Source organism: Corticium candelabrum, chromosome 4 (assembly GCF_963422355.1).
Source record: "Corticium candelabrum chromosome 4, ooCorCand1.1, whole genome shotgun sequence".
Lineage (NCBI taxonomy): Eukaryota > Metazoa > Porifera > Homoscleromorpha > Homosclerophorida > Plakinidae > Corticium > Corticium candelabrum.
In genome coordinates this window covers 5,626,180-5,651,413 of record NC_085088.1, presented here as the reverse complement: position 1 = coordinate 5,651,413, position 25,234 = coordinate 5,626,180, and the positions used below count along the sequence as shown (strand labels likewise).

The 25,234-nt window shown below is 42.3% G+C and overlaps 5 protein-coding genes across 6 annotated transcripts; 1 reads left to right on the top strand and 4 right to left on the bottom strand.

Moving 5' to 3' along the window:
* Positions 1 to 7,388: 7,388 nt before the first annotated feature.
* Positions 7,389 to 9,441, bottom strand: LOC134178481 (uncharacterized). The gene is made up of 5 exons (XM_062645356.1): positions 8,254 to 9,441; positions 8,014 to 8,196; positions 7,837 to 7,945; positions 7,645 to 7,756; positions 7,389 to 7,587 (listed from the first exon to the last, which is right to left on the bottom strand). Exons 1-5 carry the CDS (start codon positions 9,436 to 9,438, stop codon positions 7,389 to 7,391), a joined length of 1,788 nt encoding a protein of 595 aa, XP_062501340.1. The 5' UTR covers positions 9,439 to 9,441.
* Positions 9,442 to 11,822: 2,381 nt separating this feature from the next.
* On the bottom strand, positions 11,823 to 12,356 carry LOC134178478 (zinc finger MYM-type protein 1-like). The gene has a single exon (XM_062645355.1). It carries the CDS (start codon positions 12,354 to 12,356, stop codon positions 11,823 to 11,825), a length of 534 nt encoding a protein of 177 aa, XP_062501339.1.
* Positions 12,357 to 12,987: 631 nt separating this feature from the next.
* LOC134178783 (uncharacterized) lies at positions 12,988 to 15,504 on the top strand. The gene is made up of 5 exons (XM_062645676.1): positions 12,988 to 14,266; positions 14,563 to 14,736; positions 14,801 to 14,918; positions 14,992 to 15,106; positions 15,185 to 15,504. Exons 1-5 carry the CDS (start codon positions 12,989 to 12,991, stop codon positions 15,309 to 15,311), a joined length of 1,812 nt encoding a protein of 603 aa, XP_062501660.1. The 5' UTR covers position 12,988; the 3' UTR covers positions 15,312 to 15,504.
* A 1,708-nt stretch (positions 15,505 to 17,212) lies between these two features.
* LOC134178884 (xaa-Pro dipeptidase-like) lies at positions 17,213 to 25,218 on the bottom strand. Of its 2 annotated transcripts, XM_062645795.1 has the most exons (16): positions 25,159 to 25,218; positions 24,862 to 25,048; positions 22,871 to 22,998; positions 21,446 to 21,521; positions 21,343 to 21,390; positions 21,112 to 21,173; positions 21,012 to 21,056; positions 20,868 to 20,943; positions 20,768 to 20,814; positions 20,636 to 20,701; positions 20,493 to 20,570; positions 20,264 to 20,412; positions 20,027 to 20,211; positions 19,858 to 19,965; positions 19,636 to 19,719; positions 17,213 to 17,486 (listed from the first exon to the last, which is right to left on the bottom strand). In XM_062645795.1, the coding sequence occupies exons 1-16, from the start codon at positions 25,170 to 25,172 to the stop codon at positions 17,370 to 17,372; spliced, it is 1,470 nt and encodes a 489-aa protein (XP_062501779.1). In that variant the 5' UTR covers positions 25,173 to 25,218; the 3' UTR covers positions 17,213 to 17,369. The 2 variants fall into 2 exon arrangements, with proteins under 2 accessions (XP_062501779.1, XP_062501780.1); XM_062645796.1 differs by lacking the exons at positions 24,862 to 25,048; positions 25,159 to 25,218 and adding an exon at positions 24,561 to 24,579.
* LOC134178885 (apoptosis regulator R1-like) lies at positions 17,654 to 18,700 on the bottom strand. Its single transcript, XM_062645797.1, has 3 exons — positions 18,619 to 18,700; positions 18,064 to 18,546; positions 17,654 to 17,999 (listed from the first exon to the last, which is right to left on the bottom strand). The coding sequence occupies exons 2-3, from the start codon at positions 18,529 to 18,531 to the stop codon at positions 17,859 to 17,861; spliced, it is 609 nt and encodes a 202-aa protein (XP_062501781.1). The 5' UTR covers positions 18,532 to 18,546; positions 18,619 to 18,700; the 3' UTR covers positions 17,654 to 17,858.
* Positions 25,219 to 25,234: the final 16 nt, after the last annotated feature.

The window sequence follows — 25,234 nt, the reverse complement described above, 5'->3', positions numbered from 1 at the left end:
ACAAACTCCTGAGTAATTTTAACTCGTTATATGTCACAGAGTCACGTCTTATCTTGCAGCTATTTCGACAGTCTCGGTTTAGGTCGTCATTTCGAAAGCGTTACTGCCGTTGCAGGTGTAGAAGACGTTGCAGCTATTCCTTTGGCACACCGGCAAACGGAGGTAGCAGCATTTATGTTAACTAGAGACCCGGATATAGTCTAAACTAAAAATATCTAAATACCTTGCTCCTATCAACGTTACCCACAGTAAACTGCACTCCTTGCTTATAGTCTGATTTCAGGAACGATCATTCTATAAGCATGGTAGAGATTCGATGCTCCGTTCTAGAAAAATTAGCGCGCAGGTGAAGGCGGGTTGGATCGGCAAGAAAGCGCGTCGTTCCAAATAACTCTAGCTACCATATAGCTGGAAGACGAAACACCTTCAGTGTCCACTTTGATCAAATCGGCATGCGCGACGTCACAATAGGTGATGCCACAGTGATCATGAAATCACCCACTACAGACGCTGGCGGTGCGTAATTATACAAAGCACAGACTACCACGAAACGGCAGCTCAGTTGCTATTCCAAAGTGATAAAAGGCCGCGTGCCAAAGTAGGAGCGTTGAAGTGCAGCGGTTTGGAGCGCATGTGGGAAACTAAGTATGTGGTGCACGCCACGATCTACCGACGAACGCCCGCACAAAGCAAAGTACAGAGCAGCTGTCACAGAGAAGGACAGGACACCACTGGCTCTTCGAAAGTACCTCTAGGGTCGCATGCACTTGCGAGAGGAGTAGAGAGAAAGGGAGGTTTGCGAGCACAGAGGGAACATTATAGCTTGTCGAGGATATGATATATTGCTACTTAACGGTGTGGAATGCCAACTGGCTGTATATACTTTTCTGTTTACAAACGGACTCATGGAGATCTTTAGCCTCGTCGCCAGACTCACGAGAGCTTGCCAGTGTCCGGTTCCGTATGACCCTTTCAACTTCCCGTGACACTGGAGCACGAGAGATTGAAAGTGTTACACGGGAAACCGGACATTGGCAGGCGCGAGTCTGGGAACAAGTCCATCTAAAGACTAGTAAACGTCAACGTCTGACGCCGACGCCAACATCAAAATTGTGAACACACCAGCGTTACCGGCGCTGACCCGGCGTCACGATGTTGACGTGGACGCCGGAATTGAACCAAGTTCTAACCAGTGTCAACTACCGGAAGTGCTCGCCGTCAAACCCTGGCACGTAATCAATTTCAACCAATCAAAAGCACCCATCCTAGAACTAACACACATATTTGGGATCAGCAGTGGATAAAGCGTTTGTGGAATATCCGTGACGAACTACTCGTGTTATTGGCAAACCCGGTCGAATGATTGAAAAGACTACAGGACTGAAGAAAAATGCCCTTTAAATTGTCCTTACCGCCAGCGTCGCTAAATACTTTTCTAATCCACTTTTGTCTCGTTCCGGCTGTTTCAACTTTCTTGCGTCTACGACGCAGTAGAAATAGCAGCTGAAGAGTCATGTATACCAGCGGTATTTGTTTTTATGTTAAGTGCGCTGGAATCGAGCTTTGGACCATCTGATCTTTGCGTCGCGTCAATATTGTGAACTAGGGTTAAGTGTAAGTCACAGACAAGCGCGAAAGAGTCTGGGCACGAGGCAAAGAGATCTTGACGAATCTTCGTTGGGAAGAGTTTGAAGAATGGATGACTTGCAATAGACTACAAGTCTACCAGCCAGATCTGCTCAATATGTTGACGGAACTTCGCTGCAATCAATCTTTGCCATCAGTGACCGATTCAATGGCACATTTTGCATTCAACGACTTGTACGATGCCTACTGAGACTTTTGCAAACAAGATTGTAGGCCAACGTCAGTATTTTGGACATCATACGGTGATATGGTTAGTCTCTTTCGTCGGTTTATCCAAGCTTCAAGACAAGCAGATTGGAATCTTTATCTTCACTGTGTTGTAATGTTGAGTTATTGACATGGTTGGTTGCCAATGACCGTACCAACTATTGTCGATATATGTCTGCATACTGGTGTGAAATGGTTTTGTTGCCTTCCACTCATCCATCATACACTCAACTGTAGCGCGGTGAATTCACTGTTTAACGCAGTCTACAGTCTTTATTTGCACAAGGACCAGTCGGTCAAGCTCTTGAACAAGACGTCAAGCGTGACACAAATTGTAGTGGAGAAATAATAGGTTTCAGCTTGCACCCCGGCGCGGTGCACGACCAAACGCTTATTGCAGATGTGACAGTCCTTTGCATTCTTGTGGTCTTTCAGTATTGTGTCGTCATGTCGATGGGTTTGGGTTGGAAAAAAGGATGGCTTTGATGTTGGCATTATTGGGATCAAACTTTCAAAAACGGGTAGGACTGCATTGCATTGGTCTTCGGAAGACGACGAGTTGTTGAATTTGTCTCTCACACTGTAATAATGTAAGAGAACTCGCAGGCTTTGTGATGAGATGTATTCTGGGTTTCGCATGCCTCTGCTGGGATCGCATGTAGGTCTGTCGATCTAGTTGATGCACGACTCAAAGTCTGAATGGGGACTTTGAGTTGGTTAGCTACGAGCGCAAAAGAAGGACACCACAATGAGTAGTGGACTGCTTCGCGAGAAGCTTACTCTAAACGGGCTTAATTGACTTCCGGTCTGTCTGTCGGTATGTCGCTATGTTTGTACTTATGTTTGTTTGTAATTGTGTTTGTTTGTAAGCGTGTTTGTCGAGCTAATCAGCAATGGTTTTGGGACGCGAAACGTAGGTGACGTAACAATATCAAATCGGCGTGAGTCATTCTCGGGAATTTACTGAGCCAATCAGCAGTCATTTGGGACACCAACAATGGGTAACGTAACAATCCCGCGCATTGTGACAGAGATGTCATATCCATAGTGAAAACGTTAAACTGTCAAACTGAGAAGCGCAGAGTAAAGTTCAAGCTAGAATGGTACGCGTCTGTTATTTTTACAGAAAAATCGCAAAACAAACGAATTCATCGTTCCTAAAGAAGCCAAGGGAAGGTCCCATGGGATCATGCATGTTTACCGTTGCGCACGACCAACATGTCGTACGCGGTCTTCAAGAGAGCAATATGTTTTGGCTGTAAGTAGGTCTGATGATGAACGATCAGCGTCGTCTTGCAAGAAAGATTCGTAGGAAACGTTAACGCTGCTTTCTTCTGGATTGTTGCTTCACAGTATTTCTAGAAGACGTACGAGATTAATCTTTATCTATCTAGCTACGACGAATTATCATCGGAACGAAGTATGCTAGCAACTACGGCTCAACGAAAGCATGATAATCTCGTCCACCTCAACAGTTAAAATTAACTGCAAGTGATGCAAGATCAAGCGCTACAGAATCGAGAAATAACGTGGATAACAAGCCCGCTCCGTGCAAGAATATATTTACAGGTGCAAGTAGGACTGATGAAGAACGATCGACGTTGTCTAGCAAGAAGGATCTATAGGAAACGTTGCGCTGCATGCTTTCTTATGGATCCGGTCGCTATACATTTATGTTGCTTCACAGTATTTCCCGTGCACGTACATCCATCTCTGGCTACGAATAATTAATTTTAACGGAACGAAAGATAATAGCAACACCTCAACAAAAGCATGATAATTGTGTCCACCTCAAGTGATGAAAGCAAGAAAGGTACATGCAGAATTGAGAAATAACGTGGAAACAAGCCCGCTCCAAGAGACGTAGCTGTCACGCATGTGCATGTACTGAATTCAAAGTGTAGTGTGGGGCATTGATGATATTTATTTAATTATCTTTTATCACATTGACGCATTTCTGGGTTTTCAAACAATTGTATATTCTAGCATCAAGCTAATGATTAATTAATAATAATGACAATACACAGACAAAAATTAGTAAGAAATTTACATTGACATTTACAATAAATACACACGCACGCACACGCACACGCACGCACACACTCACACACACACATTGACACACACACACACACACACACACACACACACACACACACACACACACACACACACACACACACACACGCTCGTAGCTCTGAAGCGACGGTGTAAACACAGCTTCATTTAGTAGTTTTGGTAATTCTGGAGGATGAGTTTGATTTTTCCTTCCTTGGGCATTCTACTCGAATTGCTCGATGTCAAATAACTCGACATTTTGCATGAAATAATATCATGTTTTTTGGGATACAGTCTCGTCGCTTGTATATCCGTGTAAGCGTGTATCTGTGCATCCGCCTCTACTCCATCCGAAGACGTTCACGGTCGTACTGAGATTTTGCTTCTGCACAAGATCGATCTGTTGCATAGGAGTTGGTTCTTGAATGCCATCCCAACTCTTCACAATCCATCGGCTGTCCGGTATTTCCTGAGCTGTTCTGTGTTGTCGCCTGGTTGGAATAGTCCCGAACGCAGAGCCCATCGTAGACAACTGGTTAGGGCGTTGACGATGACTCTTCCCTTTGCACTACCCTTGGAATTGGCCAAGGAAGATACGAACTACCATGGAGTGGTTGGTAACGTGCGATGTGGAGCTGAAATCGTAAATTGTAAACTTACACTGTAGTAGAGTGGTCATTGGTCGGGTTGGCTTCACGTGGAGCTGGGGCGAGCTTCACACGTGAAGTTGGGACGCTCTCTTCAGACGTGGAGCTGGTTACAACCAATGGTTCATCTGAGGTGAGGTTCGCGCGAGGAGTTGATAAATCAATTTGACCCTAGGTGAGATCGTTAAGCCGTAGATGTCTTATTTATTGCAGCAGTACTCTCGCAACATAGCTGATGAGTAATTAAACCATTGGTTAATGGCTATCGCTTATATACTATAGAATTTACTTTTCTAAATAGAACGCAGTTTCCTAACGCTGTGTTTCCTAACGCAGTCTCCTAACTCTCTTTACGTTGTGTAAGCTTATGTACCGACATCTCTGGCCTGTACCTGTATACAAACTTAGTTGTGATGGAATACGGCTAGTTGCCCACGCACCACTAACAGACACATCAGTATCGAGCGATTTGATTATGATCGCTGCGTAGCCCGAGATAGCAGCATGGTAAGCGAGTAAGAATAGACGTGTGTCAGCGTCCTCCTAATGTGACTGCAGTTCTGCAACTGCATGCATACTACTACAGATACGCCCTCGGTACTGGTAAGACATTCGCATTTGTTAGCGACAGTAATGTAACTTCTGGCCTTTAGTAATTGCGAATACCTCCGCATCTTTCATTGATTGGCAAAAATTGAAATAAAAGCAACTTTGTTGGATGAGGTTGTCATAAGTTTCTTCCAAGTCGGAAGTTTTTGTTCAGCACTCGCGATGGTAACTACCAGCATTTCATATCTTACTCAATTTTGTCTCCAGTGATATAATGCTATTCCACAAGTCCGCCTTTTAATGGTACCGTAAGTATAATGCCTTTGAGAACTTGATCGGCTAGCATTCCAAATGTGGCACCAGTCGGTATCGTAGTCGGTAGAGTTGCCATGGCATCGACAGTATATGCTGCTCTAGATTGTACACATAATGGAGAATGTTGACGTCCTTTTCCAGCAGCGGCAAAAGCTTTAACTTGCTCGTCTTCGTTAGTTCTGCATATAAAGTTGTAAATGAATAGGGGGATGGTCCTAGTTCGTGCGACAACAGATCTTCCGTAATAAATTCCTTTGCTTGAGCTACAACTGCAAGCTGAGCAAACTGGTTGCAATGCGTCTTTAGTAAAGTTTGCCTTTCCGTTTAAGTTGCTTTTATTGTTTTCATTTGTGACGTAAAAGTTTTCAGCTTTTTAAAGACATTAGAGTACCAAGGAGGTCATCCATTTTGCTTGCGAGACGTTTATCAAAGAAAAGCTTACCATGCGTCATAACCTTTCTTATTGGGCACCAAGCAGATCAGTGCGTACTTCATCATTTGCTTGAATTCCTGAAGAGACAGAAGAGCGCATCTAAACTTAGAACTGGATGAAGGCAAGCCTAGAGTACCGTGCTGACTTGTTTAACCAAGATGTTCGATTTTGATATTGCTGACTGGCTCTAATGATTCTAATAATTCTCTGATGACTCTGATGATTAATGATTCTGTGATCATGCCCGTCAATTTTTTGCAAGACTCTGCTAGCGCTGCGCGAAGATTGAGCAGTGGGGATCCAACGTATAGATGCAAGACCACGAGCGGCCTTCACGATCTGCTACCGACTCGATCCAGTTTGCTCAGTCTCCGGCTCTCATGCAGCATGCCCGTACCCATCACTCTCCGAGTAGGATTTCCAAGAGTTAATATCAAATTGATATATATATATATATATATATATATATATATATATGATTTATAAGGCAGTTTGGTTATCATTTGCATACGCGTCCTAATTTCACGCCTGTTGCTCTTGTGTAGCAACAATTAATGATCTACCAATCTTCAGATATAAAGATGGGTTACTATACATACAGCTCTGAAAGGACCCTTTAGCACTCAATCTAACAGTCACTCGCGCTAACAGTAAGGGTTACGCCCACCTCTTTAGGGTGTCCCGGATACCTAAAATATACCTGGTTGTACATACGCCACTGGTGTATGGGATGCGTTGTTAAAATATTCGAGAGCTAAGCTCGAGCTGTTGACGGTCCGATGCATCTTTTTACATATAACAATATATGTACGCATAATAGTAGTTTGCCGTCGCACTTGAGATGAATCCGATACTCCCTCGTTACGTTTCGGTGCGCATGCGCAGCTGAGGCATGCGGTAGTCTGCAGTGTCGTGTGTGTGTGTTTGTGTACTACCGCTGCATTTACTTGCGTTGTGAATTTAACGCCAAGGAGCTACTTGAATTTTTAGTGTGGATTGGCAACTTAGAGTTTCGTTCTTGAGTTGTGGGTAATTTTTTGGTGGTTAGGCCCTTTAGCAGTATGCCTTATCTACTTTGCTCTGTGTGTTTGTCCTATATATTGTACTTTGATAAAGTCATGCTTGGTTAGATGGTGCACAGATACAGGTTGCCGTTTCGTATATATATATATATATATATATATATATATATATATATATATATATATATATATATATAGTTCTACGGTAGGAACTGAATGTAGGACATCGAAGTAATTAGTACAATTAAACAACTAGCAGTTCTCTAGGCTGCTAATTATACACATTCTAGAAGACTTATACGGTATGTAGTGAAATACATAACTAGTTTTAGCCGACGGTGCAGACCACCAATTAATGCCGCATGACATTCCTGACTTCCCTATGTACGAAGATGCTGTCTTAATTAATTAAAACTACGCTTGATACACCAATTCCTCTAAAGTCTCTCGCACACAGACTGCAATGCTCTAGTTTATCTACAACGCAACTGTATATCTAGTTGATGCGATTCAGAAACGAGTTTCTCGTTCAGACTCCTCTGTAGAAAATCTGTTGTGTAGCATGTTCAGATCAGTTGTATTCTTATTAGTCTGATCGCCTTCATTGTTGCGATGTTGTCCTCCAGCGACTTCATATTGCTGCAGACAAACTTTAATTTTACATTTGTCAAAAGTCTTTCGTCGAATTTCAGGAGGAGGATCTACACAACTATAAACACACGAGTACCGCTATATAATAGCTGTTGCAAGTTAAATTTGATATTACATAGTTTTTATATCTTCCATTATTTCTGAGGGAAGATCTTCATTTGGACTGCAAACAAGAATGATACAATTGTCTCTAAAGCTTCGCTGCAGCAAATCTAATACAACTCTGGCTGGAAAAAGGGAAGATACATTAATGAAATGCAATAGATGATGCCAATATTTACTCGACTAAAATTTCTTTTTAATTTACCTGTGCTGGCACGAAAATGTGTCTCCAAGCAATTGACAAATACCAAATCATAGCAAAGACCCCTAGTATCTCCTGGAGTTCCTGGAACTTTCTGCAATCTCTTGGACAACTACACAAGCCATAAACTTCTGCCTGTGCTATTTACTACATAAAGATATTTGAACAATGTGAATGTACCTCTGCAGTTTCCTCCCCTGTCATGCTGGTAATATCGACAGGAACTCGCAGATGACAAATGTTCTGAAAATTCTGTTCAATGACATTTATTCCAGCAGACTCACCAGATTCTGTCACATCACTTGCGACAGGTTTACGTTTTGATTTGAGACACTGAAAGGGGTTAAAATCAACCGCATAAGTCTACAAAATAAATAATTTAATTAACAATTTACAGTAACATAAACATGACACATCTACCTGTTTACTGATGTTTGCAAGTGCAAGTGTGCAACCTTTTGAACCGCAAAACAAATGAAGTGAACATTCGTATAATTTTCCTTTTGTAACTTTCTCTAAGCAAAATTTCATTAAATCGTTTGCCTCTTGTTGGTGTTCATCATCATTTGTCTCAGACTGATTGGTAGCATTTTTAGATTTCAACAGCTGCAGTCTGTTGTAGTATTTTTCATAATCGTCAGCCCATTTTGTTTGCAAGTCTAAGTCAACTTGTACATCATACAAAGATTCTCCTTGACCTCTATCAGAATTAAACTGCACCAACGTCAAAAAATCAAGATCGTCTTTCATTGTTTGCGTGGATTTATGAGAATTGTCAGGATTGTACTGATGTCTGGTCATACAAAATTTATAGCAGAAATCAGCATTTCCTTGGTGATCAAGTTCTTTCCAATGTCTTCTTTTAAGCCAGACAAATCCATAAATGCCAAACACTGCCGCAATTACTAGCAACGTGATGTCAGCTATCCACAAAGGATAGAAAGCCTCGGCTGTTGTGTACGTGCATTGAACATTTGTGCTAGACATATTCAAATTGTAGACTTGAGATGGCACTTCAGAGCATACAAAGTCGATGTCAAATGTTGACTGTCCCCTGTACACACCCAACATTACAGCAATCCAAAGCCAAGTGACAATAATTTGAAAAATGAGTTTGAAATGATAAAATGTCCAAAGATGAAGTTTTCCTTTGTACTTTTGTCTCAGATGTTTAACAGTGCGAGTCGTGTCGACGTCATAGTCTCCTGTTTCTTTTGATCTTAGACGCTCCAGTCTTGGTGTAAGAGAGAAAAACTGTTGAAAATATGAAGCAGAGTATACGTCCCATAACACTTGCGGAGCCACAATCAGCAAAGCCTGTGCGAGTATGAGCAGTGGTAACAGATCGATTTGTCTCACGTGTCTGGAACACCAGAGGACAACAAATCTGTACTGATCGCGGTTTACTTGTTCGGGCGTGTTACAAGCAAGACCGCGTTCGAGAAAGAACTCTTCTCCGAGACCGATGGCGACCAGAGTGATTCCTAGAAGAGTAAAATATCTGAATACAACATCCCAGAGAAATCTGTTGTACTTCTTTGACACGTCATTAATCTGGTTTGATGATATCCTAGTATAGACTTGTGACAACTGCACAGCGCTCATGGCGATGAGACACGTGGAGAACGACGCTCACGCGAGAGTAGGAGGAGCTCACGTGGGAAAAGAAACACAAGAAGTCCCACTTTGCCAGCCCCTCCCTCTTTTTGACTTCCGTTGGCGGGGAGAGGGTATGGTAAGGTTCCCTTGATGCCTTGGTTCTGCCGACCCCAGCATTCCATGGGGCAGATATAAAGACATAGCGATGATATGTTAATTGAGATAAGCAAGCAACTGATGCGAACGCACTACTAATTAGTATCCGCATGTACATCGAAGTTTTCGCTTCTGTTTCTGCTGCAGGTGCTACTGAATTTGGTTCTAGTTCATTTGCTCTCAAAGGTTGCGTGGCTGCCTGCTCTAGGCATGGTAAAACAGCGCCGGATCCAGGAATTTTTTACAGAGGAGGTTCACCGTTAGCAGTTATTTATAGTATTACTAATTTTCTCTTTCAGAATGAAACTATACAAATTATTGAACCACACCTGTTGGAAAAGAGAGGGTTCTAACCCCCTGAACCCCCTCTGGATCTAGCCCTGTAAAAGAAGCGCTCAGGTCGTCTCCTTGTACGACAACCTTGCAGGTGAGTTGTTTTTCTGGAAATTGCCTATAGGCTCGTCATGCAGCTGCAACGTTAGATCTAGCAACAGGACGAGCAGCTTCTAGCTGTTTCCCCCTGTCGTAGCACACTTTATTGGCTTCTGTACTGTCAAGTTCGAAAGTTGCGTGATTATGCACTTCGAATTTTTGTAGGTGAGACGTATGGCACATGCTAGTCGTTGAATGCTGTTGGTTCCCGACGAACAACTCACCTGCCAATGTTGTTGTACAAGAAGACGACCTGCGCGCTTCTCTTACCATGCCTGTAGCAGGCAGCCACGCAACCTGTGGAAGCAAATGAACTAGAACAAAGTCCAGTAGCACCTGCAGCAGAAACAGAGAAGCGAAGACTTCGTTATACATGCAGATAGATACTAATTAGTAGTGCGTTCGCGTCAGTTGCTCGCTTATCTCAATTAACAGATCATCGTTATGTCTCTAAGTCCTATGGAATGCTGGGGTCGGCAGAACCAAGACATCAAAGGAACTTACCAGACTCTCTCCCCGCCAACAGAAGTCAAAAATGGGGAGGAGCTGGCTGCGCGAGACTAAGTCCCACCATACAGGACGGGCGAAGGCTACTAAAAAGTGCTACGGCCTAGCGCGCGCTAATTGGCGTGGTCAAAAGACAGCTCATGCTAGGCCATTCCCTGCCAGTTATATTCACTCATTGACTACCAACTGTGAATATCGACGACATACTGAAATCCTGTGTTCGTTTCCAGAAACAAATTCCTTAGCGCATTCAACCAGATCTAGCTTATCTGTTATCTCCTTGTAGACAGCTAACATCATCAGATGGTTCAATCGGTTTTGGCTCATGATGGAGCGTAGGTACGTTTTCACTCTTCTATGTACCGAAAAATGATCTTTCACTTGTGGCATTAGTAGCCAGCATAACGAGAATTAAGCGAAGCATTTCCACAATCTCACTCGAAAGTTGTCTCCCGTTTCCTAGTCTAATGACATAGTCGTTCACTTGGCCACATGTGACTTCAAACTTGATTGCTGTTTCTCCTTCACGTTCTTTATGAGACTGAAAGTGAGCAGTGAGAACTTCCAATTGGCTTTCAAGTCGCGCAGTCTTAATGTCTTCTTTATAAAACCTCACAACTTGGTTCATAACCTCACTGTAGTCTTCACGGGATGAGGCTCACGTTAGCAGGTTCTGAAGGTGTACAGTACGTACACCTTATAACCAGGCTGATCGAAGCGATCTTTAATGGAAGAGACAACTCTGTTAATTGCTGCAAAATAAAAAATATAACCCTGGAGTACTGGTATGGCTACCTTCTGGCTACACCGCCACCAACCTCGTACCGCTTGGGAGCCTTTCTCTTACGTGGCACCCGAAGGACGCTAACATTCGTGGTTTCAGGCTTTTCATTTACATTTTGCCAGAATTCAAATTTTTTCATCGGTACTCAACAAAGAAATTGCTTTGAATGTTACATCTACTCCGACCTGTTCTTCTGCTGCTGACAGCTTCGACTATTGTAAAGTACGACTTAGGTTATCAACCAACCTAAGTATCCTACTTTCAAGAAAAAAGGAAATCAAACTTTGTCATTTCGCTTGCCACCCCATTTGCCTGACACTTCGAAATCTCTCCAAGTAAACGGGAAAACTCGTCAAGGCTATTCTGTAGCACAGAGTAATTAGCTCCAACACTTGCCAAAGAGTCTTCTTTCACTGTCCATCTTGTGGGACATAGAGAACAAAATCCAGGTTCTACGGGGGATAACTGCTGTTTCAGTTTTCTATAGGTTGCATCCTTTTGGATGAGTAATTCAGTAGCTTTGAAATTTAAATGACATGTCAATGGCCTCTATAACTAAGAACTTTACTTCACAAATGGTGTCTTGGCATGCTAAATTGAGAGAGTGTCCATAGCAATGAGTGTACAGTGCCCTTGGCTCTACTGCTGAAATCTGTGTAGCAACTCCATTTCGAACACCAGGCATGTTGGCAGCACCGTCGTAACACTGACTACGGCATTTCTTCATGTCAAAATAAACCCGTACTAAGATGTCTTTCACTAGGGCAACCAATCTATTCGCCTCAATTGACCCAGTCTGATGGATACCTAGAAATTCCTCGAGGGGTTCCAGGTCATCATCCACCCAACGTAAAGCCAATGCAACTTGTTTGGTTGTACTGAAATCGGTCGTTTCATCAACCATAATAGAGAAATATGAACATGAGGATTTTATGCGATGTACAATGTCTCGAATAATTCGATTGGCAATAATTTGAAGCAGTTCGTTTTGAACATCATGACAAGTATATTTATCCCTTTTCTTTGCCAAAAAGTCTTGGAGCATATTATCAGACCGTTCAAAAGATCCAGTAAATGACTGAAATTTTTATGGCTTTCACCAGGGCATCACTTCTAATTGCAAGTCCTGGTCTAGCAAGAAATCTCAGAGAGGTCATGACCTGTAGAAGACATGAACGATTTCCATTTTTAGTATCGGCTACTTGCCATGACAAACTTTGTCATGGCAAGTAGCCGATACTAAAAATGGAAATCGTTGAAACTGTCTGCAACATCCCTTTTGGTAGAAAATAGAGTAATAACTGCTTCAACTGCACGCTTGTGAAAACAAAGATTGCGGAAACACTATACACAGGCATCTTTCAATTTTGACGCCCCTTCTAGAGAAACGAAGCTTCTGCTGTCGGAGGCTGGAGTAACAGTACACCTAGCCAGGATCTACGAGTACATGCAGTACTAAAATCTAAATAATTCGTCAAGTTTACATAATTAGTGATAAAGTAAACTAATGACATTTATGTGTTTTTGTTTTTTTATATACAGGTGGATCTCATATTGTCATTGGAAGATCCACTTTTTGGATTCTGAGATCTTTAGCTCTCACTTGCCCTTGCCTCTATCGTCGCGACCATCCAACCGTCGGGTGACCAAGGCTGAATGGCCCACGTGATCTTCAACATGAGCGGGTCTGAACTGTCTCAAGTTTACAACGAATACTCGTCCAGCGACATCAATATAATCGAATACAACAGATTTATTTGGGATGCCGTGTTCAGCTACTTTTCGCCTCTAGCAATCATTTTTGCCGTTCTCGGTCTAGGAGAGGAGATCTTTCTGGATCGTGGTCTAGCCTGTAATGCTCCGAGATATGTCGACCGCGATCAGTATGCATATGTTGTTCTCTGGTGCTCAAGGCACGTCCTACGAGTCGATCTATTACCGTCACTTATTGTGCTTCACACATTTTTTGTTGTGACACCTCAACTGGTGTGGGAAGTCTATGCTGCTCCATCCTTGCAGCAGTTCTTTTCTCTGACGCCTGGTATAGAGCACTTGAGGGAGAAAAAAGTGGGGACATATAATGAGGATACTTCGGCTGTTGTGCAGTACTTGAGAGACAACTACAGACACAAGACTGGATTGCTTCGTTCGTATCGTTACAAGATCATCTTTCAGACTGTTGTCAGTTGGATTGCATTTGTTGGTATGTTGGGAACATACGAGGGAGGTGTTGCATTTACTGTCGACTTTAACTGCTCGAGAGTGGGATTGGTTGGTGAAACGGAACGCTCGAACGTATCAACAAATGATGGACTTGATCCGTTTGATGCTCTGTGCTCATACACATCGTCTAGTTTTTTCTTTGCTTTGTGGATTGCTGATATGATTTTATTGTTACTGACAGCTGGCGTTGCTATATTTGGGTTGGTATGGCTTAAACAAAGTCACTGGGAAGAACTGGATTACAAAGGAAGGGCTGACTTTTACTATTCATTTTCTATGAATAGTGGGAACTATAATCCTAGTCATTCTCAAAAGACAAAGTCGACGATAAAAGATGATTTTGATTTTCTGACTTTGTTGTTATTCAATTCTGATAAAGGACTAGGAGAAACACTGTACAATGTGCAAGTTGAACTGCATTTGCAGGAAAGATGGGCCGATGACTATGAGAGTTACACCAACTATGTATCTCAGTTTATCAATAGTCCAAATCAAGATGAAACTATTATGGACGAGTTGGACAAATTAGCTGATCGTGTGACGAATGCAGTTGAGCAGCCAAATCAAGTGAATGGTCCAACTTGTCATTTGGGTGATCATCTTATTTACCTATGTCGAGGTAGTGGAGAAAATGAATCCTTTAAGCGTCCTTATATTCTCTTTAAGTGCGCACTTCATCTATTTTGTGGGTCCAAGGGATGCACAGTTGCACTTGCAAGACTCAGCAGAGAGGTTATTTAATTAACCAGTGTGACAGTTTGGGTGTAGTGTTCTGTGTTGTAATCAAAGAAAAGATGGCAAAGAAGTAGGAGTCTGGCTACACGAAACTATGGTGTAGTAGTGTTGTGTGCGTGTGTGTGTGTGTGTGTGTGTGTGTGTGTGTGTGTGTGTGTGTGTGTGTGTGTGTGTGTGTGTGTGTGTGTACCATGTTTGCTATTTGATTGTTTATCTGCTGTCTGCTTAATTAAATTAACACTTGCTAACTGTGATATGCTTGTCTGTCTCAGTAAGATAGACTTGTTTGTTAGACTTTTGCGGTTGACTTTAATCCATTCTATTCTACTTCATCAAATCTCGAAATGGTTAGTGCAAAACATGCAGCCGACTCAAAGAAATTCATCATCGAGGAAACATTTAGAAACATATATCACATGCGAGTTCCTTCTGATATCACTAGCAAAACTGGTAAAGAGTCAGAGCAGGTGTGCTTGATGTCCCAACCTTGTTAATTAAAGTGAAAAGTAAATTTTTCGTGCACTCATTTAGCTGAGAAAGAGGTTGACCAAAACTACAGCATCCTTGCCAGAGGGAGAGAAAACAGAACCCTTGAAGTACGACCTGATAGTAATCACCTCTCTGGAACCACACTTTCGAGCCAGTACAGGTACTCAACTGCAAGTCATTCACTACAGTTGATGAGTGTTCCCATATGATGATCAGATCTCTTTATTAAACAGTGAAAGTAATCATGGAAGCAATGTTTCCCGACTCTTTGATGGATGGCTGTTTTATTGTTGTCTATTCTAAAAGCAAGTCATCGAGAGACAACATTATGAACAATCTGATGCAATAGTAAGAACTTGTTACGTCACAACTGTTAATGAAAGTCTCGAAGCCTTGGATGGATGACTGTATGTTGTTAATTTGTAGTTGTGACGACGATACTGTGCTTAAAGATGACCATGAATTCGACATTAATGGTCAACGTGTTCGTGTTTGGTACAGAGTAAATCGATTCAACGAAGACAAATGCAAACAATTATACTCTACCTCATAGACATGTACAATGAATCTGACTATCTATGTATATTCAGCTTGTGCTTACGTGTGTCACGGATATTTTGGTGGATGTATGTCATTACACCAATCCATAGTGTGGTATGGACCTTACAGCTATGAAGTCCTTGGTAATGCAGATAGGTGTGGTCAAAGGCAAGGAACCATTATCATAAGCCTTTGCATTTATGCATTCATTTGTTTATTTATACATTAATTTGTTCACAAATTTAATTAATTAATTATGTATTGATTGATTTTTATTAAGTCGGTCAGTCAGCCAGTTTGCGTGTTTACTTATCATGACCAGTATTTTTACTGCATCAACTCTGTAGCTTTTTCTAGAGCTAGATATGTAATATACTAACCAGGATTTTGAGTAATATCTATCTATATATATCTCTATATATAAAGGAGAGGTGTCTGTCTGTCTGTCTGTCTGTGTGTCCGTCCGTACGAGCGTCTCTCGAAGACGGCGAGTCCGATCTCGGCCGAATTTGGCTCGCGCACGCCGAATTCATTAATCTCGAAAGTGAGACCGTGATCGTCTTCCTGACTTCTCCCACGACGACGGCATTTCCCGCCGATCGCGCTCGCTTCCGCTCGCGCGCGAATATCTCCGGAACGGCGCATCGTATCTCCACCGAATGTAGACTGCCCGTTCCCGACGTCGGACGGTACGCGCCGAGCGCGTCGCGTCGCTTATTGCGGGCGACGCTGGCAAACGGAAGATATTTTGCTGATATCCGGGTCTTGAAAAAATACGCCCACAGTCGTTTGCCAGTCTACGACCGTCGAAGAGCTGCCGTGTTTGATGCACCTGTTCCCCGAAACGCCAGCAACGTCTTCGAACAGACGACGTTCAGCGGGACTGTCGAGATGACGAGAGTCGGCATTCGACATATACGGGGAACGGATTATCCGGGTAAGTATTGCACGTGACTTGCACGTTACGGGATTTACGTCGAAATTATAGATGCCAGGTTCGATACACCTGTTCTCCGCAACGGGACTGTCGAAATGGCTTCAACGGGATCAATAATCCAATCAAGATGCGTGCAATCCATGATGACAATGTTGATACAGAGGAGTAGACAATATGGGTAGAGGAAGACATCACAACGTGCATGGCCACCATAGAAGACGCCTAGCGCTGACGCGAGGTAAAGATGCGTACAATCCATGATGACAATGTTGGTACAGAGGAGTAGACAATATGGGTAGAGGAATACATCACAACTGTGTCTGTCTGTCTGTCTGTCATTAATGCTATAATCTCTACCTATAAAGGCGACCTGTCTCTCCTCCACTTCTGTGTTGTATTGGCTCTATGACAAACGTGTGTGTCAACTGCGGCGCTATGAAGTGGAAATGAGAAGCACCTGGCATGTGTTCCCCCCAAGCCGGGCATTCGAGCTTGTATATATATATAGTTTGAAGGTATGCGACTATGGGATATCAATGATCATAATACTCTTATCTTACCTACAATCTTCCGGTCTGTCTTGTGTGGGGGATGCACTGCTTGGAAAGAAGGAAAACGCCTACGGATTATAGAAGGCGGAGTTTAATGTCAATGCTAGCTGAGATGTTACATCAGATGTCTGACACTGACGCTGAATCACTTCACGTGTTGTTGTGTCCTGCCATAAATAAATACATGTCCATTTAGTCAATGCACTCGACTGACTTACTCATTTTGATTTGGAGGTTTGACAAAATATTTTGTATTCTGGCAGCTGTAAACCATACTCTCAAAATCCACTCAACTCGATTCTATATGTTGTCCTCTCCATTGTCAACAACTTGCAGTAATGATTATACCTTGATAAACTGTACCAGTGGCCATACTTTTTGTTACATACAGCAAGTACAACTTTGCAATGCTGTCACATGGGTACGTACTGTATATGTTTGATTGATTAGCCAGTAGACATCAAGCACATCGTTGCTAAAGAAAATACTGCAAAGCACAGCTACACTGTAGTAATCAAAATGTCACCAAAAACTGTTATAGCAAACAAAGCAATTCGAGAGCAACTGGCACTGCTAGCCAAATTCACTGCTCAGGTTTGTCAGACGCCATTAGTTCTTCCACATCTTTAGGAGTGCGTGGCAGAAGAGCAAACAGCTCAGCACAATCTCGTCCCACGGCAACCACGTCCTCCAAACGAATCTGAAGCAAAAAAGCAAATCATGGCAACAAACATTGTTAATTAATTAAGCCAGTAAGTCTATGATTCGGTGTGAACAGACAAGTACAGATATAGTTATATTACCAGTAGACGTACACATGCTACCATTATAGTGTAAACAAGTGTTTGAAAATACCACTGGTCTATGTACAGTTTGAGAACTTTTTTATAAACCAATAAAAGCTAAAGCAGCAAACAGACTTATCAAAAACGCTCATTGCTTGACAAAGCCTACCATTAGCAAATCACAGCACAACAATATTTCTAATCATTTCCAAGCTAACAGTGACACCAAAACACCTTGAATTCGCCTAACAAGATGTCTGTAGTTCAGGCATTCCAAAGTCTGATCCTCATTTCACAGACACCATCAACAACAATGTACCGAAACCGAGGCCAACAGCTAACATTTTCTTCATCGAGGAAGACGTCATACAACCACTAGTGAACTGGGACGGTTGTGTTTTAGTACTGAAGTGTTGCTCAAACCCTTCCTGTTATCACAACCCACAAAGGACATGACCTAATGTTTAGGAAGATCGAATTTCTATTTCATACCCAGCCTCCTTTGCTCTCAATCCATTCTAGTAAACTTCCTTCCAAGAAAGATTTCATCCAATGACTGACTTGTTTGATTGCATTGGGCACACGTTTTTCGATACAGGCCTCAGCTAGTGCTCCCCCAAAAGCAAAAAACCCGGACACTCGACCCCAATTGATTCCGGTGGAGAACAACTCTTGGCACACACTTTGAAAGGTCGAATAGGCACCAGATTGAGTAATGTTTAGCTTCGAGCACATCTCGTCGAACTGAGCGACATGCCTCTTCTCTACTTCTCGAGCAGTCCGGATCACTACTGCGTCATATGCACACTCGATGTTGTATTCGGTTGATTGCGTCGCTTTCACGTGCACGTACAAGTCAATAAGACGATGACACTCTTCCAATAGCCTAGAACGATGTGTTGTGACGGTGCTCCCTGCTGGATCTGCGTCTTGAGATGTCATAGCAAGTCTAGGTGGCATCCAGCTCCGTCTTCCCTAAACGATCATTTCCAGACGTTAGAAGGTGCTGAGAACACAGCCACACGTCTGTAGAGATAGAACTCTTACCGCTTGATCAATACGCGAACTGCAGTCACCACAGTCCCACTAGAAAATGCAGAGCTGGCTAATTCCATGCCGTACTATATAAGGCAGCTACACGGGATACGAGCGTGACTGCTAAAGATAGGCATTACAAGGGAAATCCCCCGCATAATCTTCACGTGATCGGACGGCATACCCCAATAGCACCCGTGATTTCCGCTGACTCGACCTTTCACGCTATGGTATTACGTCACGCTCAAATCAAAACCAAATAAAATACAAGTAATTCCCCAGTCATCCGCCCAAAACTCAGGAACGATGGTGAACGACAGAGGTGACAAGTTGTCAACACGGAGGTCATTTCCCTCACCCACGGAAGCGGCAAAGCTTGTAGGTCAAGAGCTACGATTCGCAGCCGATCAACTGGAGCACGACAGTAGTCGCGAGAAGAGGCGCATCTCTGCGATGCAACGAAAACGGCCTGCACGCCCGCTGGGGAGAGAGGAGGACCGAGCAGACGGCGGACGGCCCTGATTCTCGGTAGATCTACAGTACGTATGGATAATGCAGGACGACGAGGACGAAATAAGAAGTGAATTTACGGTACAGAGCGACGAAAAAGTGATCAATGGATATGCTGATCGTCTAACGACACGAGAAAACGTTTGTGTGAGACGGTTACTGTTTAGTTGTAGTTTAGTTAGTTGCTGTATTGGCACATTCAATTTCAATCACGTGACTACGGCAAAGCTTGTTCTAGTCGACGTTTGCAACACTTTAGTTGCAAGTTTAGTTATTTGCTGTATTGGCTGACATTCAATTTTGATCACGTGACTATGGCATAGCTTGTACATGTATCAGGAGCATGCTCCTGCTTGTATGTATACTGTACATACGCAAATGCAATTAATTCGCATTCTGATAGTTGTGTCTGATGTACGTGGCATTAGTTAAGGTAATAAATGATAATGCAATAATTGATTAATTAATTAATACATTGCTGACAGAAATATTCCAGAGAAAAATGGATGTTCGACTCACCCCACCGAATCCTCTAAACTTCTCAAAGACCTCAACGTTAATGAACTTCCTTTGCTCTGGATTAGCCAGTGCATCATCCATTAGCTATACGACAAAGTCAAGATGAATGTAGTACTGTACACATTGAGACTCGATCAGGTGCACACACACACACACACACACACACACACACACACACACACACACACGCACACACACACACACACACACACATCGTCTCACTTTGTCAATGAAATAGCATCCGGGTTCGATCGTCACGACCATGTTCTCTTCAAGAGTTCGGACACAACGAAGACAACGAAGACCAGGTTTGTCACTTCGAGATGCACCCTACAACAATCAATCCATTGCACACAAATGATACCAACAACAATTCATGGCTCTGTAATACTTCCGGATATCCTCCGACATCATGCACGTCGATCCCCAAGAAGTGGCCGACGCCGTGCGGCATGAACACTCCACCGAGATACACTTGCATCATATCGTCCACTTCACCCTTCAACATACCGTAATCCCGAAGATGAGTGAGGATCGTGCGTTCGGCAACTTGATGATTCTCGACCCATTTGTTACCTAAAGCACGACCTACAGCTCTCGAACGAGCAGACCAATGCACACAACTGACCGACTATGGCTCGTTGCCGTACCGCCAAGTTTGCAGCCGACACGGCGTTGAAGATAACCTTCTGTTCGTCGGTAAACTTGCCGTTGACCGGAAACGTGCACGTGATGTCGGAAGCATAGCAGTAGTATTCACTGCCAATGTCGCACAGGCTGTCGATCACACACGACACTCACAATGAACCTACCACGTGCACACGCACACACACACACACACACACACACACACTAACACAAGATCGCCGTCTTCCATCTTCCTGTTGTTAGGAGATCCGGCATGACCATAGTGAAGAATAGCACTGTTGGGACCACTTGATACAAACACAACAAATTAATTAAAATTTAATACAAAGTAAACCATACCACAAAGTTTCACCTTCCAGCAATGGGAGTGTATGCAAGGTGTCTATGGCCTCGTGATGCGACGTAACCTCGAAAAATCCTAATATTAAAGCCATTCGTATAGACGTGCCAACTAAACTTGATGAACATAAGCAACTAAGCACACCCTTCCAACTGCAACTCGTACATTCTTGGACGTGCTTGTTGCATCATCTACATCAAACATCCCAAATCAACATCAACCATACAATGAGACTGTGATCCACCTTTTTGTGAGCTTCGCCGGCGACACAACAAGCATGTCGAATGACATCCACTTCTTTGTCAGTCTTGATGACACGACTAGATAATACATTCACAGGTTCACGAGTGTAGGTAACCCGAGCAATCAGAAATGTGTAAACACTTACAGCTCGGTCATTTCGTGATGCAGTATATTGTCATTGAGGTCAAACCTAGATGCAATATTAGTCGCGCACAACAATCTCATAAAGAAGAGGTAGAACGTACTGTTTGATGCCATTGAATTCTACTGGTTTTGTAAATTTCCCACTGTCAGTGTTTTTTCCTTTCTGTTAATAACAACACGACTTCATGCTTTAGTTTATTTATACTACTTATTGTTTATTTATTTATTTATGTATGTATGTATTTTATATAAACCATTTGCGATCATTTAGAGTACCAAACATCATCATGTCCAAAGTATCAATAGCACATGCAATGGTACAACATACTTACCAGTCGCAGAAGCACACTAGGATCCTTGCTCTTGAGTACTTCAACAATCTATCAATACATGACAATACATAGTTATGTAATGACCTCAGAATCGACAAGATACCTTTGCTTCATCTTCTTTGAAGAAATGAACCTCTTGCACATCATACCTCCTCTCAAAGTGTTCCGGAGGATATGGCCTAACAATTGTGTTATAGAGTGTGTTCACACCGACATCTAAGTAACTATCTGGATTACACTAACATTAGCACAAGCGCGTTCACACTGCTAACTATGATTAGTAAGTCACATGGGCACATGAGTGTAACTAGCCTCGACAGTTTTCATCCGTCACATCCAAAAAACATTTTATTTGCTTTCTCTGGCAGCTCCTTCAGGGACGGCAGGAAGTTGTCACAGGCACAAAGAACACATCTGCATGTCCTTTGGTATACGTCACCATGTTGATGCATTTGTACATTTAAACATACAGCACATCAGAAATATTGGCAGCATGCTCTTCTTGTATACTACCTCACATGCCAAAGTCACATGCAACCACTAATGCCGCTAATGCAGTTGTAATGCTACTCTCCACGGCGTTAGAATGGCGTTAGAATAATGTTACACTAATCATAATTAGGACTAGTGTGAACACGCTCTTAGTCATAGTATGGACAGTTCGCAAACTGCATTACACATTAGAGTTGAACTGATAATCCAATCAGTTATTGGTTATTGCTTATCGGCTAATATAGGCATATCAGTGTATATCGGAATCATAAATGTTGTGTAAGTGCAGGCCGATAGGTTGTGCATGCATAGACAGTCTGTTAGAATACCGTGAGTTATGTGCATGTCGGTGGAGAAACAAAAGTCCAACAATTGGAAGCAATTTGAGGTGGCCGAGAATACAAGATTCATGCACAGCAAGACTTGTAAAACACGAACATCAATGATTATCTATAAAATATATAATTATATCAGATATCGGTATCAGCTATCGGTATTGGCTTTTTGTTGCTTGGATACCTGTTATCGGTATATATCGGCCAAATACCCTTATCAGTGTAACACTACTGCACATGTGTACATACTGTACTACATAAAGTTATTACACATGATAAAGTAGACTTTCTCTATTGGCAACTTAACTTCGTCAAGGTTCAAGTTTGTGTGTGAACTCATCAACTGAAAGTATAGTCAGAATGTTATTCAATTCTATACATGAGCTGGACTTTCCAGAGCAATTCGCAAGAGGCAGGGCATGAAAGGACATTGGAGTACATGAACTACGAGGGTACTGTTTGCTTACAAACTAGTGGTTGTGCTCAAAGTTGAGGATCCTCATCCCCATTCCGCTGTCCCCGAGCAGTCACATGTCAAAACATTAGTAAAAACATATATCAATTGAAACTACAATCCACTCTCAATGAAATGAACATTACTTCATGGTTGATACTAAATTAGTTAAGGATATATGGATGGAAGCTATTCAATACATAACCAGTTGACCTCTCAAAGTAAGGCGTAATTATTTGGTTCTCACTTTCCCATCCAGATGATATAGTTTTCATCACGTTCTGGCATGAAAATAATGGCACGACCAGAATCTACTTCGATTGCTCCGTAACAATCTGGCTCTTGAACACCAAAGGCCCAATGCATATATGATTCCTAAGACAAGAACGTGATTGCATTCAAAATAACATTCAAACAGCTTGATTACAAGTTCTTATCGATATTAAAACGTAAACTCGAGTATTAAATTATTCTTCACTTACACACACACACACACACACACACACACACACACACACACACACACAGACACACAGACAGACAGACACATGCATGCACAAGCACACACACACATGCATGCACATGCACACACACACACACACACACACACACACACACACACACACACACACACACACACACACACACACACACACACACAAACACACACACAAACACACACACACACACGTGCACACAAATGCACATGCACATGGACACCCCACATACAGTGTCACCCCATGCACATAATTCCGCATGATCATTGATTTCCTTTGTGTCATCCTAAACGGTAAATAAGGTTTGCATAGTGACTTCAGATACTTAACAACCATAATGACAATTCTCCCATAGTAACAATTCTCCTAGGACCCTTATTCTCTTATCTACAATAAACAATTTCTCGTCTTAGGTATGCTCACTCATTGCTTAATTAATTAAGGTGTGGGAGAATTCTGTAATCTTAGCATTCTGAGCACAAACAAACATCATTCAAGAGCACACAAGTAGGAGAAACCATCCGTCAAAACATACACCACGTTTTCCTTCTGGATTCACAGAGACAGGTTAACTCTACATCTGACATGTAATTTCTGTCCGTCCATTAGAATATGCTCTAGCTCCAGTTAGATCGTCTTACATTCCAAAAAAACATAAAACTTGCTCAATTAATAGGCTTCTTTTTCTGACTCTGCAGGAAATTTCCTTGCCATCCGAGGAGTCTAGAATGTACTTTGATCACTAGCTGTTCTACAGCATCTTCTACGATACCATCTATTCGTATTTTAGTGTGCTGTTGCATGTCAAGACCAATGGTCAGCTGAATACTGCACAATTTCCCACCATCAACAACAACTGAACTTGCTTTAGCTAAGTGATTAATTAAGGTATCCACTACAAATTGTATTAAAGTGTTTCAAGAGTACTTCTGTAGCCCAAAAGCCTCTCTGACTTGATCTCATCAAAACCACAAACAGAAAAAACAACGAAAACCGATACTACACGTGTATTATCATAATATCTGCAATAAGGCTGCACCAAAAGTTGTCTCATTGATTGGGATAACCCCCCCCCCCCGTGTTTGGAGGGCCCTAAGTTTTTATATTTACATATGTTTTCTGTTGGCCTGGGCATCTATCCGTGTTCGACAGGCACGCGTTTTCAGAGATGGAAAAAGATTCTTTGTGTGTCTGGCGACTGTAGTCTTCATGAGGTATTGCAGAAAGTTGGATTCAATGATCGGGTGGACGATGTACTCAGCATGCCAACTGCGACCACAGACACTTCTTCCAAACATGCTGAGTTAGATGATGATTTAAAAATTAATAATAAATAAACAACTCCCGCCCACTCATCTTTTTCCAATGCATGTTACCCAATCAGACAATTTTTTGGTGCGAGCTAATTCGGATTTATTGTCTCATATAGATGACTATTACTTTGGCAATATGTTAAAATAAATCCACTTTATGTGTCATATTAGACTGTTTGTTGATCTTGAAAGCAAAAGTAGGCAGGGTGCCAAGATTCCTGAAACACTCCCTCTTCCTAGAAGTCACGCCTCTCCACCAATGACAAAACGTTCAGCCACAACATCAGCAAAAACAAAGCAACTTGCAAAGCAAGATTGCAAAATTTACTGCACAATTTCAATCCAATCATTATTTTATAAAGTACGACCAAAAATGTGGTGGTTTAGGTACGTTACTTTGATTTATTCTACAGCTCGAGATACAGCACCTGACGAAAGAGATCCTCTGTGTCTGATGAGTAGCGAGATTCCTCTTTGCCGCCTTCCAACATAACAAAGGCTCCCTCAGGAACGTCATGGCGTTTCCTCAGACGTTCACAAAGGCGACCTCGATTGATAGAATGAAGCTCGAGACTGACATTGAATGCAGAACTTCCAGCTGCAGAATATTTCGTCCTGCAGAACAGACAAGAGAAAAGAAGATAATTGCAACAAAAATGTCGAAAGGAATAAATTTAGTTGCACAAGCATAAAACTGACTGGAATGCGACATAAGTTTTACGTACCTGTCGGAGAACATTCTAGATGCCTCGTGTCACAATGACTTCCGCCTGTGCGAGCTACTGCGCGTGCTCACTTCAG

Bases quoted from the DNA above. Each gene is read 5' to 3' on its own strand.
- LOC134178783 (XM_062645676.1), top strand. From the start codon at position 12,989: ATGAGCGGGTCTGAACTGTCTCAAGTTTACAACGAATACTCGTCCAGC. The intron at 14,919-14,991 runs GTACTCAACTGC...TTTATTAAACAG, and splicing joins ACACTTTCGAGCCAGTACAG to TGAAAGTAATCATGGAAGCA. The intron at 15,107-15,184 runs GTAAGAACTTGT...GTTAATTTGTAG, and splicing joins ATGAACAATCTGATGCAATA to TTGTGACGACGATACTGTGC.
- LOC134178478 (XM_062645355.1), bottom strand. From the start codon at position 12,356: ATGCTCCAAGACTTTTTGGCAAAGAAAAGGGATAAATATACTTGTCAT.
- LOC134178885 (XM_062645797.1), bottom strand. From the start codon at position 18,531: ATGCCACCTAGACTTGCTATGACATCTCAAGACGCAGATCCAGCAGGG. The intron at 18,000-18,063 runs GTATGAAATAGA...TTGTGATAACAG, and splicing joins TTGAGAGCAAAGGAGGCTGG to GAAGGGTTTGAGCAACACTT.
- LOC134178884 (XM_062645795.1), bottom strand. The intron at 22,999-24,861 runs GTGCTGTATCTC...TTCTTGTCTTAG, and splicing joins CAGAGGATCTCTTTCGTCAG to GAATCATATATGCATTGGGC. The intron at 20,815-20,867 runs GTGGATCACAGT...TGTTTGATGTAG, and splicing joins CCGGCGAAGCTCACAAAAAG to ATGATGCAACAAGCACGTCC.
- LOC134178481 (XM_062645356.1), bottom strand. From the start codon at position 9,438: ATGAGCGCTGTGCAGTTGTCACAAGTCTATACTAGGATATCATCAAAC. The intron at 8,197-8,253 runs GTAGATGTGTCA...TTTATTTTGTAG, and splicing joins TTGCAAACATCAGTAAACAG to ACTTATGCGGTTGATTTTAA. The intron at 7,946-8,013 runs GTACATTCACAT...TGGCTTGTGTAG, and splicing joins CAGGGGAGGAAACTGCAGAG to TTGTCCAAGAGATTGCAGAA.